This window comes from Oncorhynchus kisutch, linkage group LG27 (genome assembly GCF_002021735.2).
Source record: "Oncorhynchus kisutch isolate 150728-3 linkage group LG27, Okis_V2, whole genome shotgun sequence".
NCBI classification, from domain to species: Eukaryota; Metazoa; Chordata; class Actinopteri; order Salmoniformes; family Salmonidae; genus Oncorhynchus; species Oncorhynchus kisutch.
In genome coordinates, this window is record NC_034200.2 from 18,253,604 (window position 1) to 18,272,124 (window position 18,521).

At 44.8% G+C, this 18,521-nt stretch overlaps 1 protein-coding gene across 6 annotated transcripts in view; it reads left to right on the plus strand.

Annotated features, from left to right (window-relative positions):
* The window catches only part of LOC109871646 (zinc finger protein 521-like), a 150,792-nt gene that overhangs the window by 117,306 nt on the left and 14,965 nt on the right, over positions 1-18,521 (plus strand). For all 6 annotated transcript variants that reach the window (XM_031806541.1, XM_031806543.1, XM_031806542.1 and 3 more), the window contains exons 6-7: positions 1,852-1,983; positions 13,343-13,458. In XM_031806541.1, the coding sequence (XP_031662401.1) occupies positions 1,852-1,983; positions 13,343-13,458 (248 nt within the window). The remainder of the gene's footprint in view (positions 1-1,851; positions 1,984-13,342; positions 13,459-18,521) is intronic.

Here is an 18,521-nt window from a genome sequence, read left to right on the forward strand (position 1 = left end):
TAAGGAGAAGACGGCAGGCCTAGAGGAGCCTGTGGTGACATACTGCACAAACAGACTCTGTATGTAATACATGAGTAGACTCACCATGTTGCCCTTTTTTCTAGGCCCAGGTCATTGGGTTGTATTTTTCACTCTATACTCTAGTTCAATCTTGAGGTATAGAATAGGCTAGTCACCAAAACAGATGAACAACTGCATTTCTTTGTTACTGTAACACCCTTATGAAGTGACTCCACCCCACTTGTAAAGGTGGAAACCAATTTAATTGAACCTGATATTGTCATTTCTTTATTTATGTTATGTGGTAAAGCCTGTTGTAATCGACTGCAGGTTTCAGAAATTAGTAGATTGTTATAATTTTGGCAAATGTTGTTAGTGGAGTGAACCAGCCCATGTTGTTTAATGTGTGCTTTGAGCAGCGAAACAACAATTGACCATAAAAGTACAAATGGGAAAGTCACTGGCTGTGTGTGGGCTGGGGTTTTAAAACACGGGCATCTAGGTGGATCTGGGTTCAATCTGTTCCCGTTCATCGCAGGCCATTGTTGTTTAGCTGAGCGGCGTTGCCAGATCTGTGAGTCAGGTTGCCAGATTTGCCCAAGGCCCATCCGGTAACACTCCGCTCTGATCCTCCAGGGCCTGGTATAGCCACAGCTGGTGGATTGTGTGTTTGCACGTCTGGCACCCTGGGTCCATGTTGTGTGCATTGGGCTGTAGAGACTGAAGGATGAGCCCCAGCCCTGGTTGGGCCCCCAGAGACCCTCCTCCCCATATCCCCCACCCCCCTCTAGTTGGCCCCATGCCTGGACCCATACTTCACGGGACAGGGGAACTTTGACAGAGCACAGGCCCAACCCCATGGAGAGTGCACAAGGTTTTTATTGACGTGCAGTTCAGGAGATGGGCAGCTCCGCTCCAATTGGCTCTGTCGAAGTCTGAGTCAGCGGATCGTTGTGCAGCAAATGAGCGGTAGGGCAGGTTCAGCGTCTGAACCAACGGCAGTTATTTCAGCTATCAACTGCCTTGTCGGTCCAAGGTAATCTAACGTCTGTAGGAAGACATGCCACACATTCTAATGGGATGGGGAACTGGAGACACACGCCATTGTCATGGGCAATATCTAACTTTATGTATTAGTTATGACGAATATAGGAGATTTTTATTCGAGGAGAGATGGAGTCAAATTGAAGTGGACAAAAACGGATTTTAACAGATTTTAATTTTACTCATCCACAATAATCAGAATAATGTCGTTGGTGGTTATGTAGTGGGTTGCCATGGTGATAATGAAGGGATGTAAAGGTTGAAATGTTGACATCTCTATAATGACCACTTATCGAATCCAATTGAATGCTACTCATATTGTTTATTTTTACATTTTGATTAGGAAATAAGTCTGTTTCCACGCTTGGCTATTCTTAACGTTTGTCACTTACTCTGTACATTAGCCTATATGCTTCTTCGTGTATTGCACTTTCCCTTATCAACCTAGCACTACACTACACATTCATTTGCCCACACCAAGTCGCCCAGAAATTAATTTGTGTGTAAGCCAATCAAAAAGAGCCAAACTTGCCATGTTCAAAGTGCAAGACCTCGCCTGTGCAATTAGGCCCCCCACTGGCCGTCCAATTTATGCCTGATGGGTCTAGATCACACATTATATTGCTTCTCGTACGAGCCGTGAAAGTCACAGGCAGGAGCCTTTGACACAAATGTGTTGGAGCTAAATGAAATGAGGAAGGAGGAGAGAAGAAAAGGAATAGACTGGATCCCTCTCTGCTGTTGGTGCTCGGATTATTCACTTCTGACTGTCTTATTTGGGGTGTTTTCTTGTTTCTTTCTCCATAGAAGAGGGTCTGAACCATGAGTGTAAGCTCTGCAGTCAGTCGTTCGACTCGCCAGCCAAACTCCAATGCCACCTGATCGAGCACAGCTTCGAGGGCATGGGCGGCACCTTCAAGTGTCCAGTCTGCTTCACAGGTGAGTGCGTGTGTGTGTGTGTGTGTGTGTGTGTGTGTGTGTGTGTGTGTGTGTGTGTGTGTGTGTGTGTGTGTGTGTGTGTGTGTGTGTGTGTGTGTGTGTGTGTGTGTGTGTGTATGTGCGCATGTGCGCATGTGCGTATATGCAAAGCCATGTTTCCATAAAGCTCATTATTTGTCTGAAATGGCAAATGGTTTTCTAAAGAAGTGGGGAAAGGTCAGAGTGGCAGGTCAGCCAAAGCTGACTGTCATGAGCAGAAACAGAGAGAGAGAGAGAGAGAGAGAGAGAGAGAGAGAGAGAGAGAGAGAGAGAGAGAGAGAGAGAGAGAGAGAGAGAGAGAGAGAGAGAGAGAGAGAGAGAGAGAGAGAGAGAGTGTGTGAAGTGAAGGAGGGAGAATGAAGTGCTAATTGTGGATGTCGGTGGTGCTGATAGCTGTAATGATCTCATCTGTCTGTGTGCGAGGAGGTGGAAGGACCGTGCAGGACTCCCCCGGAGAGGATAACGCCCTCCTTTAGTATCAACAGGGTTAACTATCTCTATAATGAAATCTGCAAAGTCGTTAACTTGTCTTCCAGCTCCTCACCACTCTTTCTCCCCCCTCTATCAGCTCTATAGCTGTACTCTTTCTCCCCCCCTCTATCAGCTCTATAGCTGTACTCTTTCTCCCCCCTCTATCAGCTCTATAGCTGTACTCTTTCTCCCCCCTCTATCAGCTCTATAGCTGTACTCTTTCTCTCCCTCTATCAGCTCTATAGTTGTACTCTTTCTTCCCCCCTCTATCAGCTCTATAGCTGTACTCTTTCTCCCCCCTCTATCAGCTCTATAGCTGTACTCTTTCTCCCCCCTCTATCAGCTCTATAGCTGTACTCTTTCTCCCCCCCTCTATCAGCTCTATAGTTGTACTCTTTCTCCCCCCCTCTATCAGCTCTATAGCTGTACTCTTTCTCCCCCTCTATCAGCTCTATAGCTGTACTCTTTCTCCCCCTCTATCAGCTCTATAGTTGTACTCTTTCTCCCCCTCTATTAGCTCTATAGTTGTACTCTTTCTCCCCCTCTATCAGCTCTATAGCTGTACTCCTTCTCCCCCCCTCTATCAGCTCTATAGTTGTACTCTTTCTCCCCCTCTATCAGCTCTATAGCTGTACTCCTTCTCCCCCCCTCTATCAGCTCTATAGCTGTACTCTTTCTCCCCCTCTATCAGCTCTATAGTTGTACTCTTTCTCCCCCTCCATCAGCTCTATAGTTGTACTCTTTCTCCCCCTCTATCAGCTCTATAGCTGTACTCTTTCTCCCCCTCTATCAGCTCTATAGTTGTACTCTTTCTCCCCCTCTATCAGCTCTATAGCTGTACTCTTTCTCCCCCTCTATCAGCTCTATAGCTGTACTCTTTCTCCCCCCCTCTATCAGCTCTATAGTTGTACTCTTTCTCCCCCTCTATCAGCTCTATAGCTGTACTCCTTCTCCCCCTCTATCAGCTCTATAGTTGTACTCTCTCCCCCTCTATCAGCTCTATAGCTGTACTCTTTCTCCCCCTCTATCAGCTCTATAGCTGTACTCTTTCTCCCCCCCCTCTATCAGCTCTATAGTTGTACTCTTTCTCCCCCTCTATCAGCTCTATAGCTGTACTCTTTCTCCCCCCCTCTATCAGCTCTATAGTTGTACTCTTTCTCCCCCTCTATCAGCTCTATAGCTGTACTCCTTCTCCCCCTCTATCAGCTCTATAGTTGTACTCTCTCCCCCTCTATCAGCTCTATAGCTGTACTCTTTCTCCCCCCTCTATCAGCTCTATAGCTGTACTCTTTCTCTCCCTCTATCAGCTCTATAGTTGTACTCTTTCTTCCCCCCTCTATCAGCTCTATAGCTGTACTCTTTCTCCCCCCTCTATCAGCTCTATAGCTGTACTCTTTCTCCCCCCTCTATCAGCTCTATAGCTGTACTCTTTCTCCCCCCCTCTATCAGCTCTATAGTTGTACTCTTTCTCCCCCCCTCTATCAGCTCTATAGCTGTACTCTTTCTCCCCCTCTATCAGCTCTATAGCTGTACTCTTTCTCCCCCTCTATCAGCTCTATAGTTGTACTCTTTCTCCCCCTCTATTAGCTCTATAGTTGTACTCTTTCTCCCCCTCTATCAGCTCTATAGCTGTACTCCTTCTCCCCCCCTCTATCAGCTCTATAGTTGTACTCTTTCTCCCCCTCTATCAGCTCTATAGCTGTACTCCTTCTCCCCCCCTCTATCAGCTCTATAGCTGTACTCTTTCTCCCCCTCTATCAGCTCTATAGTTGTACTCTTTCTCCCCCTCCATCAGCTCTATAGTTGTACTCTTTCTCCCCCTCTATCAGCTCTATAGCTGTACTCTTTCTCCCCCTCTATCAGCTCTATAGTTGTACTCTTTCTCCCCCTCTATCAGCTCTATAGCTGTACTCTTTCTCCCCCTCTATCAGCTCTATAGCTGTACTCTTTCTCCCCCCCTCTATCAGCTCTATAGTTGTACTCTTTCTCCCCCTCTATCAGCTCTATAGCTGTACTCCTTCTCCCCCTCTATCAGCTCTATAGTTGTACTCTCTCCCCCTCTATCAGCTCTATAGCTGTACTCTTTCTCCCCCTCTATCAGCTCTATAGCTGTACTCTTTCTCCCCCCCTCTATCAGCTCTATAGTTGTACTCTTTCTCCCCCTCTATCAGCTCTATAGCTGTACTCTTTCTTTTCACTATTTTCCATTCCTCAGCTTTTTACTCACTTTACTCATTTTTAGCTTTGTGTTATCATAATTGTTTCGTGACTTGTTCCATCATGTAATGTTTTGGAAGTCTCATTGTTTTACTGGTTTCCTCTTTTCCCTCCTCCTCTCTTCTTCGTTCGGTCTCCAGCTCTTCTCTTTTCCTATCGTCCAGCAGATCCTCACTCTGGGTTCTTTCCCTCTCTTTTCTTCAGTCTTCTCCACCCCTCCTCTCATCCCCCTCTTCCCTCATTGGCCTTATCTCTCTTTTAGCAGGAGCTTATTGATATTTCCCTCTCCTCCTCCTCCCTCCCCCCACCAGGGTCGTTCCGTTTAATATACAGAGCATGCTTTCTTCATATGAGCCTTTCTTCACCTGTAGCTTTGACAGACAGGTCGCCCCGTCTCCCTCTGCGTCCATATCGATCCCGGTGGCGGGTGCAGGAGAGGAAGGAAAGCAGAGAGAGAGAGAGTGAGAGCACCCTCAGGACAGTGGTGGTAGAGCAGACACACAGAGGTGGGGAACGGGGCTAGATGGAGGATGGAAGTGGTGGACCATGGGGAGTATAGAGGGAGAGACTGAAAGGCCTGCTTCTGTCGAGGGAGGGAGGGAGCACACTGGGTTTCTCAGGCATTCTCTGGATAAGGAGAAATGGGTTGGAGGCGGTTTGTCGGTGAGACCCAGTCTGTCCTTGAAAACATTTATCCCACTTAAAAGTCTGTCTCTAAATGATCTATTTCCAGTCTACCCGGTGAGCCATGTCTATGTGGGAGGGTCCAAGTGACTGTCAGTTGTTCCTCTGAGTTAATTACACTGTAGTCTGGTGGCGGTAGAGAACGGACAGAACGGACAGGCCATACAGGAGCTGGAAGAAAAACATAGATAGAAAGGAAGGAGAAGAAAACTTTGGGGAAAGCTACAGTGCAGCTCTGCAAATTGCAAGTTGTGAATGTAAGATGAAAGGATGAAGGGAGAGAAGAGAAGGAGAAGAGAGCTGGGGAACGGGAGGAGAGGAGAGGGGTCCATAAGCCCCTGGATGATGAGAGACAGCGAGAGAGAGTGAGGCTGACTCTCCCAGGAAAGCTTTGACAGGTTTCAGAAGTGGGGGAGCCTGCAGCTAGAAGTGTCTGCTCTGCCTGCACCCTTAGGAGTGGCTGCGAGGGGCTGCCAGGGAAAATGTGATTGGGAATATTATGAGGGTTAAGACAAAGAAAACAGAAGAAGGTGTTCAGGATGAATGTGTTTCCACCCCTTATGTCACAGCAGGAAACTGAAAGTCACAAAACTCCAGGATGTTCTTTGTCTTTTTCTGACAATAGCAAGTTTATGACAAATAGGTATATTAATTAGCTGGTCCTCCATGAACTTGCCAGTCTCTTCCGTAACGATTTTAGAATGAGTTTTTTCCAAATAAAATACATATTAAAAAGCATCACAAAATGAAGTTAATTACCAACAATAAAATAACATCAGTCACAGAGCACTCACTCCTGTTGCGGCAAATTTAAATCTATATTATCATGAACTCCTGGATGTGAAATTAAAAGAGAAGCAAATAGAACCGATAAATACATGTATTTTTTAAAGAAAAAAGCAGGATCAACTTTTCCCCTTTACAAAGAGCTTAGCATTGGTGTTGTATGTGTAGAGAGGGAGAGATAGCCTGCAGAGAGCATCATCCACCCTGCCAAAATAAAGATGAGCTGGGGCCTGTGCTGGGGCCTGTAGTAAAGGAGACGTCTGCCATGGCGGAGGCCCTTGAGATCTAATCAGAGTGCTTAATATCCCCCACAGCCAGGAGACCTTGGCCCCTCCGCCCCGCCGCCCAGCCCAGACTGGCCCCAGCCCTGCTCAGCCTCATTCACTCAGTCGGCCTCCACTCACACAGCCAGAAAAGACCACAAAGTTGGATTCCTCGTATTCGCGCACTCTCTCTCTCTCTCTTTCTCGCGCACACACTTGTTTTTTTCACTCGGTCTCCCTGTCTTTCACTGTCTCTATCATTCACTCTCTCTTTCTTGCTCTCTCCGTCTCGGTCACTCTCTCTCTCTTTCTCTCGACAGACACTCTGCCTGCAATGCTTTCATCTTTCATTGTACACTTATGCATGATGCCGGTGAATGAATGCTGAGTTATGCATTGATGCCTTAGCTGTGCCATGCTGATGCAACTTGTGTCTCGTTCAGGGCCGCCGGAAAACATGTGGCGAGGCGGCATTTGCCACATCACTTTTCAATCAGTTGTGGAAGCGCCATACCACTTTTGATTTAGTTTAATCAAATATATTGAGTGTTAAAAGAGGGCAAAGTGCTGTTTTTTAGACCGATTTGCCTCATGATTTGTCAACTTGTGCCCATTTTCTCTGTCATTCACATCGAAGTGTTGCGGCAGGCTTTCTGTGTGTGTTGACCAATCAGATTCACGGAAATTGCAGGTCGCGTGGGCGGGGCACAACACACAACGCTCTCCACTTTCCTGCGGTATTTATTTAGCATGATAACACATCACTCTCGACAGACAAACTCTCACGTAAGTGTAGCAGCCATTACACTTAAACATTATCGATCTTGCATGCTGTATTGCATGGAAACAATAGTCTTTTTCAGTCTAATCAACTGTAGGCTACTAACAACAGCAGCTGCATAGGCGGGTTGGTTGTGCGTAATTATGCTGCAAACAGATAGGGTTGGCTTAGATTATTGACAACATGTAAACTATATTTTTCTCCAATGTTTATTGATAACATAAATACATTTGCAAAATGAGCACTTGTTGTCTCTCGAATACGTAATTACAGTTGCCATATTAGCATTGACATGAAATCAAAAACACTTCAGAACAAACTTTAGCTGACTAGGCTACCTAGACGTTTTCTATCCAACTGGAAATGAATCAATAAACACAATAGCTGACAGACTGTGAGTTCCCGTTTTATCAAGCCTACAGTTGCATAGGGCAGGAGGAGTACACCGTGCAAACCTGCAAAAAGCTAACTCAGCCCTGTGAGTTTTATTGTCCAATCATGTTGCTTTCTCTATGTCTGTGTATAGGAAACCTCCCTAGGCCTCCTTTAAAAATATCATTCATATTAACAAGTACATGGTTGCTGCAGCTCGACAGGGTTTTCATCCTTCCCAAGGCCAGGAGTTTTTTTTTTAAACCATCTCACCTGAATAGAAAAACTCTGGTCCCATCATACCCCATATTCAACCTTTTTACAACAGATGAATCATGTCATACCATATGAGGTCCGGGGTTTTACCTGGTTCACCTCATTTTTTCCCCAGTATTACTTTAGTGCCTTGTTGCAGACAGGATGTTTTAGAGTATTTATTTTCTGTACAGGTTTCCTTTTCACTCTGTCAATTAGGCTAGTATTGTGGCATAACCACAATGTTGTTGATCCATCCTCAGTTTTCTCCTATCACAGCATTAAACTCTGTAACTGTTTTAAAGTCACAATTGGCCTCCTAGTGAATTCCCTGAGCGTGTTCCTTCCTCTCCGGCAACTGAGTTAGGAAGGACGCCTGTATCTTTGTAGTGACTGGGTGTATTGATACACCATCCAAGGTGTAATTAATAACTTTACCATGCTCAAAGGGATATTCAATGTCTGCGATTAAGTGTTTTACCCATCTACCAATAGGTGCCCTTCTTTGCGAGGCATTGGAAAACCTCCCTGGTCTTTGTGGTTGAATCTGTGTTTGAAATTCACTGCGAGAGAGAGACCTTACAATTATCTGTATGTGTGGGGTACAGAGATGAGGTAGTCATTCAAAAATACTGTTAAACACTATTATTGCACACACAGTGACTCCGTGCAACTTATAATGTTACTTGTTTAACCTGTTGCTTCGAGCAATCCCGTATCCGGGAGCATAATTATAGCCTCAAGCTCATTACCATAACGCAACGTTAACTATTCATTAAAATCGCAAATGAAATGAAATAAATATATTGGCTCACAAGCTTAGCCTTTTGTTAACAACACTGTCATCTCAGATTTTCAAAATATGCTTTTCAACCATAGCTACACAAGCATTTGTGTAAGAGTATTGATAGCTAGCATAGCATTAAGCCTAGCATTCAACAGGCAACATTTTCACAAAAACAAGTAAAGCATTCAAATAAAATCATTTACCTTTGAAGAACTTTGGATGTTTTCAATGAGGAGACTCTCAGTTAGATAGCAAATGTTCAGTTTTTCCAAAAAGATTATTTGTGTAGGAGAAATCGCTCCGTTTTGTTCATCACGTTTGGCTAAGAAAAAACCCTGAAAATTCAGTCATTACAACGCCAAACTTTTTTCCAAATTAACTCCATAATATCGACAGAAACATGGCAAACGTTGTTTAGAATCAATCCTCAAGGTGTTTTTCACATATCTATTCGATGATAAGTCATTCGTGGCAGTTTGGTTTCTCCTCTGAAGCAAATGGTAAAATACATGCAGCTGGAGATTACGCAATAATTGCAACAGAGGACACCAACCGGAGCACCTGGTAAATGTAGTCTCTTATGGTCAATCTTCCAATGATATGCCTACAAATACGTCACAATGCTGCAGACACCTTGGGGAAACGACAGAAAGTGTAGGCTCATTCCTTGCTCATTCACAGCCATATAAGGAGACATTGGAACAAAGCGCATTCAAAATCTGGGGCATTTCCTGTTTGAAATTTCATCTTGGTTTCGCCTGTAGCATCAGTTCTGTGGCACTCACAGATAATATCTTTGCAGATTTGGAAACGTCAGAGTGTTTTCTTTCCAAAGCTGTCAATTATATGCATAGTCGAGCATCTTTTCGTGACAAAATATCTTGTTTAAAACGGGAACGTTTTTTTATCCATAAATTAAAAGAGCGCCCCCTATATCCAAGAAGTTAAGAACATATTTACTCCTGAACTTATTTGGGCTTGCCATAACAAAGAGGTTGAATACTTATTGACTCAAGACATTTCAACTTTCCATTTTGTATTGATTTGTAAAAGTTTCAAAGTACTTCATTCCGCTTTGACATTATGGCTATTGTGTGTAGGTGACAGAAAAATCCCAATTTAATACATTTTAAATTCAGGCTGTAACACAACAAAATATAGAAAAAGTCAAGGGGTGTAAATACTTTCTGAAGGCACTGTACAGTCGTGGCCAAAAGTTTTGAGAATTACACAAATATTAATTTTCAAAAAGTCTGTTGCCTAAGTTTGTATGATGGCAATTTGCATATACTCCAGAATGTTATGAAGAGTGATCAGAGGAATTCCAACTCATTGCAAAGTCCCACTTTGCCATGCAAATGAACTGAATCCCCCAAAAACATTTCCACTGCATTTCAGCCCTGCCGCAAAAGGACCAGCTGACATCATGTCAGTGATTCTCTCGTTAACACAGGTGTGAGTGTTGACGAGGACAAGGCTGGAGATCACTCTGTCATGCTGATTGAGTTCGAATAACAGACTGGAAGCTTCAAAAGGAGGGTGGTGCTTGGAATCATTGTTCATCCTCTGTCAACCATGGTTACCTGCAAGGAAACATGTGCCGTCATCATTGCTTTGCACAAAAAGGGCTTCACAGGCAAGGATATTGCTGCCAGTAAGATTGCACCTAAATCAACCATTTATTGGATCATCAAGAACTTCAAGGAGAGCGGTTGAATTGTTGTGAAGAAGGCTTCAGGGCGCCGAAGAAAGTCCAGCAAGCGCCAGTCTCCTAAAGTTAATTCAGCTGCGGGATCGGGGCACCACCAGTATAGAGCTTGTTCAGGAATGGCAGCATGCAGGTGTGAGTGCATCTGCACCCACAGTGAGGCGAAGACTTTTGGAGGATGGCCTGGTGTCAAGAAGGGCAGCAAAGAAGCCAATTCTCTCTAGGAAAAGCATCAGGGACAGACTGATATTCTGCAAAATGTACAGGGATTGGACTGCTGAGGACTGGGGTAAAGTCATTTTCTCTGATGAATCCCCTGGTGACGAACAATGCCTTTTCCAGCATGATGGAGCACTTTGCCACTAAGTGGCTCGGGGAACAAAACATCGATATTCACATCGTTATTGTGAAGTTGAAATGTCTAGGAGCAACAACGGCTCAGCCGCGAAGTGGTAGACCACACAACTCACAGAATGAGACCGCCGAGTGCTGAAGCGCGTAGCGTGTAAAAAATAAAGAATTTCCTCGGTTGCAACACTCACTACTGAATTCCAAACTGCCTCTGGAAGCACGTCAGCACAAAACGTGCTGACAAAACTGTTCCATCGGGAGCGTCATAAAATGGGTTTCCATGGCCGAGCAGCCACACACAGGCCTAAGATCACCATGCACAATGCCAAGCGTCAACTGGAGTGGTGTAAAGCTCACCGCCATTGGACTCTGGAGTAGTGAAAATGTGTTCTCTGGAGTGATTAATCACGCTTCACCATCTGGCAGTCCGATGGACCAATCTGGGTTTGGCGGGTGCCAGGAGAACGCTACCTGCCCAAATGCACAGTGCCAACTGTAAAGTTTGGTGGGGAAGGAATAATGGTCTCGGGCTGATTTTTATCATTCGGGCTATACCACTTAGTTCCAGTGAAGGGAAATCTTAACGCTACAGCATACAATGACATTATAGATGATTATGTGCTTCAAACTTTGTGGCAGCAATTTAGGGAAAGCCCTTTCCTGTTTCAGCATGGCAATGCCCCGGTGCACAAAGTGAGCTCCATGCAGAAATGGTTTGTCGAGATCGGTGTGGAAGAACTTGACTGGCATGCACAGCGCCCTGACCTCAACTCCATCCAACACCTTTGGGATGAATTGGAACGCCAACTGCGAGCCAGGCCTAATTGCCCGACATCAGTGCCTCACTAATGCTCGTGGCTGAACGGAAGCAATTCCCCACAGCAATGTTCCCACATCTAGTGGAAAGCCTTCGAGGAAGAGTGGAGGCTGTTATAGCAGCAGAGGGGGGGACCAACTCCATATGAATGCCCACGATTTGGGAATGAGATGTTCGACGAGCAGATGTCCACATGGTGTATGTCTGCATGCCTACTTTATTTTTCCTAAAATATGTGAAAAACACAAACAAAGCCGCAATCATTGTAGCCTCTAAGCACGAAGCGGTTATATATTTCCAGCTTTGGATGGCCTTGTGTTGTACTTAACCTTGGGATGAAACAAAGCTGTTGCGAAAAGAACATCCAGCTCGAACACTCTGATCATTTATTTTCAGAAGTAGGCTATAACCCATAATCACAGCCATGGCGTTGTTTGTTCATTAGTGTGAGTATGTTCATTTCTGTGTTCAACACTGTGTTTAGTTTAGTCGTGTTCCCACGGACAGCTGTCACTGCGATATTAGTAGTCTGTGAGTGTCTGTCACTCTGGATGCGAAACGCTAGCTGCAGATATAAACTTTTATTTCTCAGGTCAGGAGCGTACGTGGCGGCCATCTGGGCGGCCGTCTGCCGTAGCTAAGTGAACCTCGGGCATATACAGCTCAATAATTAATATCGGCTCTCCCGGCTGATTTTGGGACATGTTGATGTTGCCGAGCACCCCGTGCGCTGCAGTAGAGCTCCCGTCAGAGGCGATAGAGCTGCAGAAACCCCAAAGTGCTCTCAGATAGACACCTCCCCTTTAGCGGCTGCTTTTCACTCCCCCTCCCTGCGGCCCTCAGCCCAGGCGGCGCATGCATTAATACAACAGTTATTTTGCCCCTTTAAGAAATAAAAATGAAGCCCAGCCCCACATGGTCACTTTTCGGGAGCCTCCAGACCTCAGAGAGTAGACAGAGGTAACATGCGTCCTTATAGCACAGACTTGTGGGATAACAAATGGCATGTTTGAAGTGCTCTTCGGTGAACACAGAGAGAGAGAGAATTACACGCACACCAAGAGAGAGACGTACACACACACACGCACGTCTCCCTAGTATACAGTACCAACGTGGACTATCTATGGCTTAATTAAAGCCCAAATGCATAGTATACATTTACATTTTGAAAGAGTGCGTGTGTGTGTTTATATCATAGCGACTGTAGTCTGAGTCTGCATAAATAAATAGTGCCTCTGCATGAATATTTATATTGTCAATATCATTAGCGATGTAGCGTAATGGAGGCCATGTTTTGCACTTGAAGCCATGCCAATTTCTTCTGTGGTTGTTTATTTTCTGGCTTGTTGTCCCAACAAGTAGTTCTAAATAAAGATCCTCATTATTCTCGTAACATTATGCGCTCATTCACTGCTCATTCACTGTACCATCGTTGGACGGCCGGGTATGACCACTGTTAAAACCCCAATTATGTGTCAGAATACAAAGTTGACTTTTTTTTTGTGTCTTAATTACTGACCTCATAATCATGTCTTTTTATTGTCAGTACAACACATTCATTTGCCCGTATTTAGCATCTGTTGTCGTTGCCCTTAACCAATATATGTTGGCTGTATAGCAATAACTTTCTCCTCTTTGTTTCTATGTTTCTTATTTAGCTGATGTCATTGTGGATTATTTTGCATTTACCCTTATATTCTGATAGCTCCGTTTATTCCATTAGCAAAATGTCTGATATTTTACTCAAAGAAGATACTCACTTCCTTTCTCCCCTTTCTCTCCCTCTCTCCTCTCTTCTCTCTCTCTCTCTCTCTCTCTCTCTCTGTAGTATTTGTCCAGGCCAGTAAGCTCCAGCAGCACATCTTCTCAGCCCATGGCCAGGAGGATAAGATATACGACTGCTCCCAGTGCCCACAGAAGTTCTTCTTCCAGACAGAGCTACAGGTGAGCCCAAACACAGGCCACGTAACGGTCACCACCACCATCAAGCACACACATAAACCTATACACACTCGTGTGCGTGTACGCATGAGCACGCAAACGCCCACGCAGGCACACACACATTTCATTTCGCCTCCTCTCTATCCAGGTTGGGATGGGAGACTCAGACAGAATTACTCCAATTGGTTTCCAAACTCATTTGTGATCAACCGATACACAATGATTTGATTTGCTTATTAGACCTAAAATATCTGGAATTAGAAGGATTAGGGGAATGTGCATTTTGGGGAGTAATTACTATACTGTATAGAGGCCAAAACACAGTTGAGTCAATAATATGCCTCCATTTCCCAGCCCTGTAATCACAGAGGAGACACTCATGGCTAAATATGATCTGTTTCCATAGGGATACCCTATCTGCCCTTCAACAAAGTTAGAATTTGGACTCTTATGAACTCTCAACGTTGTAGGGATAATCTGTTTTCGAGCAATCTCTTCCCACTGTCCTCAGAGTACTTGAACAAAATTAAAAGGCCTTATTTCAGTCTTCATCTGTTGTTTTCAACCAGCTCAATCGTCTTTTGGGGAATTGTGCCCTGGCAGGACATGCCGTGTCTTTCCTCGTTTCTTGTACAAATCCCTTGTATCTGAAACACTGTCTGTTGGCGCCTCGTAGTTGAGCACTGAGTCCTTAAAAAATACGAGTAGAGCAAATTAATTGTCAACACTCATAAAAAAAAAGCACCTTGTGAAACCCACTAGTACCGAACACCAGTCGACTGACCACGAGCCCCAACCACCACAGACACGGTCGGATTAGTGGTGCTAGCTAAGTATTAGCATCTAGCCAGCTGACGTAAGGATGCATCCTGGGCTTTAGCTTAGCATTGACCAGAGAGGAGATGTTCATATTGAGATTCAGCCAGTCAACACAGAGCCATGTGGTGCCAGGAGGAAGGTGAATGTGATCATTATGTACCAGGTAGTTGAGTCTACAGAACAGACAGCCATGAATTAAACAAGGATTGAGGCATCACCTTCCAACATACAGGTTGGTCATGGAAGACCAGGTTATTAATAACTTACAAGTCTTATGTGTTCTAACAAACTCCTAGCTAGCATCGAGTCCTCTCTCTTAACACAACATGGCAAACACAGCGTCTTAGTTATCCAATTTCATCTGTCATTGGAACTAATGTTTTGAGTGTTTTTGCTATTGTTACAAGTACCTGTAAACAATCTCAAATAACCTGGGGATGTTTTTCCAACTTTTTACTCTGACATTTTTTGGGCATGAAGTGATCCTCCAGCTCCCGGAGGTGTTGTTTCGTGCTTATATTGTTTAACACCCTTTGTGAAGAGACGGTGAGCGAACATGAAAGACATATGGCACTTTGTTGTGGAGCAGGGGGTTGTGAAAAGGAGAGCATGGATTGTGCTTAGGGATAAGACGATCATCATATTCTACCTGCACCGTGGCATGCTCTAGAAGCAACCCCCAATGGGTGCATACACACACACACCGAAAGACACATGTGCACACATACACAAACCCACACACAAAACAGAGACGCGCGCACACACCTACACCTACACACAAAGACGCACACACACACACACACACACACACACCTACACGCAAAGGCTTTTCCCACTTAAACACGCATTCATTACGACATTTACATAAATCCACATCATTACAGACATACAAGTTGATTAACACCAAAACCTCTAACTCCCCCTGGGGTTCCTTTTTTAGAGGAAGAAGAAGAAATGAAGAAATGTGTTTTCAAAGGAAGGACATCTTTCTTAGTAGACCTAGAATTTGTGTTGTACAACGCGGACAGTATTTCCGATTTAAGATACATCTTCTGAGTGTTCTAGAATATAGATGTCTCTTCTCTACTGCATCCGCACTGCCACATACGAGATATAGTCAAGGTTTATGTACTGTGTACAAGTTGTTGTTTGTTGCGGGTTGTTGTTTTTGTGCCGACTATATCACTACTCAAAATGTCTCCCTGACATGGTGAAGTAATTTGTCAATCTCTCTCTAGTGGAGTGACCATCCAGTGGTGAAGAGATAGATGCTGCTCCTCTCTCTGCCTGGACTTTTGAGTTACTCTTTCCTCCTCCACCCTGACACTCTGGCCCACTCTCTGGCTACCTCGGCTCCTCATCTCTCACAGTAGTCTGAAGAGGTCAGGGGGTTAGTGCAGGCAGAGAGAGAGAGGAGAGGGAGAGCTGCCTGCCATGGTAGGCAAGTACAGGGAAGCAGCAATGATATTTTATTAATTTGCCGCTGAGATTCTCTGAAACAGACCAAAGGCTGTGACAGGTATTCAGCGCTACCCCCCTCTCCCGCACCGCCTCCCCCCTCTCCCCCGCCATCCACCCATCCTCCCCCATCGCCTCCCCCTGTGAACTCTACCCTGCGAGGGGCGAGCCAATTTTTGCCGGCCTGTCGAGATGGATGATGGGAGAGCATCCGTCTAATCAGCCCTCCCAGGAACCCCCGCCCGGCTGCCTCCCTCGGACCGGACAGATTGACTGACTCCTGGGCCTCGGTGCCCCAGAAACCACAGTCCAGAAGAAACTCTGCTCTCTCTCACTTTCTCTCTCTCTCTTTCCCTCTCTTTCTCTAGCCAAGCATTGAGACACATAGACCACCCCTTTGAGATATTTCATGAGGTGCTGATGGGGAGGGCCAATGGTTCAGTGTTGGTGCTAACAGGGCTAGCTGTGGTGTGGTTTTTCCACTTTCTTCCTCTCGCTCTCTCTCATTTTCTCTCTCTCTCTCTGACCACTCAACCTCCCACTACCCCCTACTGACCACCCTTACGGCCCACCCCCCCACACAGTTATAAGAGTAGGAAACACATCCTCTTCTAGCCTCTCCTCTCCTCCAATCTCCTCTACTCTAACACCCTCCCATGCACAGGTTGTCTGTACGCATTACCTTGGTCGGACAAGCCAGGGGTTTGTGGGTACTTAGGAGTAGTTGAAATACAACGGCAACTTAAAAAGACACTTTTTCCTCCTGTTTCCTTGGCATTAGCTTCAGTGGACGTGTCTCTCTCTGCCTTGTTACATAAGGAACTGAGCCATGGACAATGCTCTGCTTGCTACTCTACTGGATTAATGAGGCAGATCTATTAACTGATGGTGGCAGCAGTGAATTAGCCACAGCTTAAATTGGACATTTCTATGAGTGGAAGTTCATTTGTTGAAAGAAGCACATAAGTCCAGCAGCTCATCATTGGCCTGCTTGTGTTGCGATACCACCGCAAGTGCACATGCGTGGGATATCTCCTCCCTCTCTATGGTGATGAACCCTAGTGCTCCTAAGCCTCCAAAGGCAAGACAATGATATTCAAGTTACACAACAGTGAAGATTGCATTTTTTTCTGGGATGAGATTCCCCCCCCCCCCCCCCCCCCCCCCCCGTTCCACTTAGCCGGGGCTCTTCTTTATCCTTCCCTTTCATTATCATTCCTTGGAAGTGAGCGGAGTGAGATTGTAAGTCCTGCTCCAGTTGATAGAGGAGGACAGTGAGTGGGTAATACGAGGACTTCTCTCCCTTTCCTTAGATACCCGCAGGACACGCACCTTAATTGGAGGGTCTTTTAAAAGATTCCTTCAAAGACGACTCCGCTCGGTCCAAAGCTCCAACTCTTTAATGAGTGCTAGAAGTGACAAGAGCATGTCTGTATCATGTTGTACTTCCTCTCCTCACAAATGAGACTCTCCTTCTTTCTCAGTGTGTGACGGACGTTATTGCCAAACGGTGGCCGATTTTTGTGTTTTAATTAAGGAAATTCATCATTTTTGGGAAAAAAACTTTTTTTTTTTATGAAAAAATATGATATCTTGAAAATAGAGCAGAATAATCACCATGGATTCACTGTATTGCTAATGATAGTATTGCATTAGCATGTGTAATAGCATATCATGTGTAATAGCATAGCATGTGTAATAGCATAGCCCACTCTGTAAAGAATATTAGAGTGATTTCTCAACGTCTGCGAGAGCAAAAAAAACTGACAGTCATCACACAAAATATTATTTAATATTTATTTAATATGTATTATTATTTATTTAAGATTGTCAGTGTTTTTTGGTGGGCTCTCGCAGACTTTGAGAAACCGAAACGAGGCAAAGCATCATTCAGACATTGCGAATTGGGACTACAATTCCCATGAAGATTGATTTTAGAATTTACAATTTGGAATATGTCCCCACCTTTAGTGCACCATATCCCTAACACGTGCCACTCTGAGGCTGATCTACATTTGTTTAGCACTCAGTGGCTTGCCAACACCTAGCTTTCTGAGAATACACTATCTTCATCTGCCAAGTGTGACAGCTTCACATGCGTTTGAACTTTTCTTTGTACCTTTTTAAATGACATGCCGTTCTTCTCTTCATCCGCCCATGTGCTCACAGTGCTGTCACCAAAAGTTGAAATAAATAAAAGGGCACAACTGTGTGTTTGTGAAGCGCCATCATTAATATTTAAGCTTATTTATAATGATGTACAAACACGCTGTACAAACAGTCGTCAGCGCTGTAAAAGGGGAAGTAAACATTGTGAGATGAATGGCGACGACGTAACGCAGTCTCGGCATTCTACTTTACTACTGTAGGTGGATCAGAATTAGACAGCATGGCAAACCTAATGATCCTAAGAGGATTTTCTCTCTGCAGTGTGTGTGTGTGTGTGTGTGTGTGTGTGTGTGTGTGTGTGTGTGTGTGTGTGTGTGTGTGTGTGTGTGTGTGTGTGTGTGTGTGTGTGTGTGTGTGTGTGTACAGTATGTGTCTTTGTTTCTTCCTCTCCCATGGTGGGTCTGATGTGTGCATGCAAACACAGTGTCTGGAGGGAGACATGACAAAAACTCCCAGAAGCCTTTGAGGCATTCTTTTCTCTTCTTCTTCCTCCTCCGCTTGCTGTTCTACTGGGAGAAGTTAAATCCAAACAAAGAGAGGGAAGGATGCTCTGTGTTGAAATCCATCACCTAGAGTTGATCTGTTCCCTAACCGTTTCTGTTGTACTTTTTATTTGACTT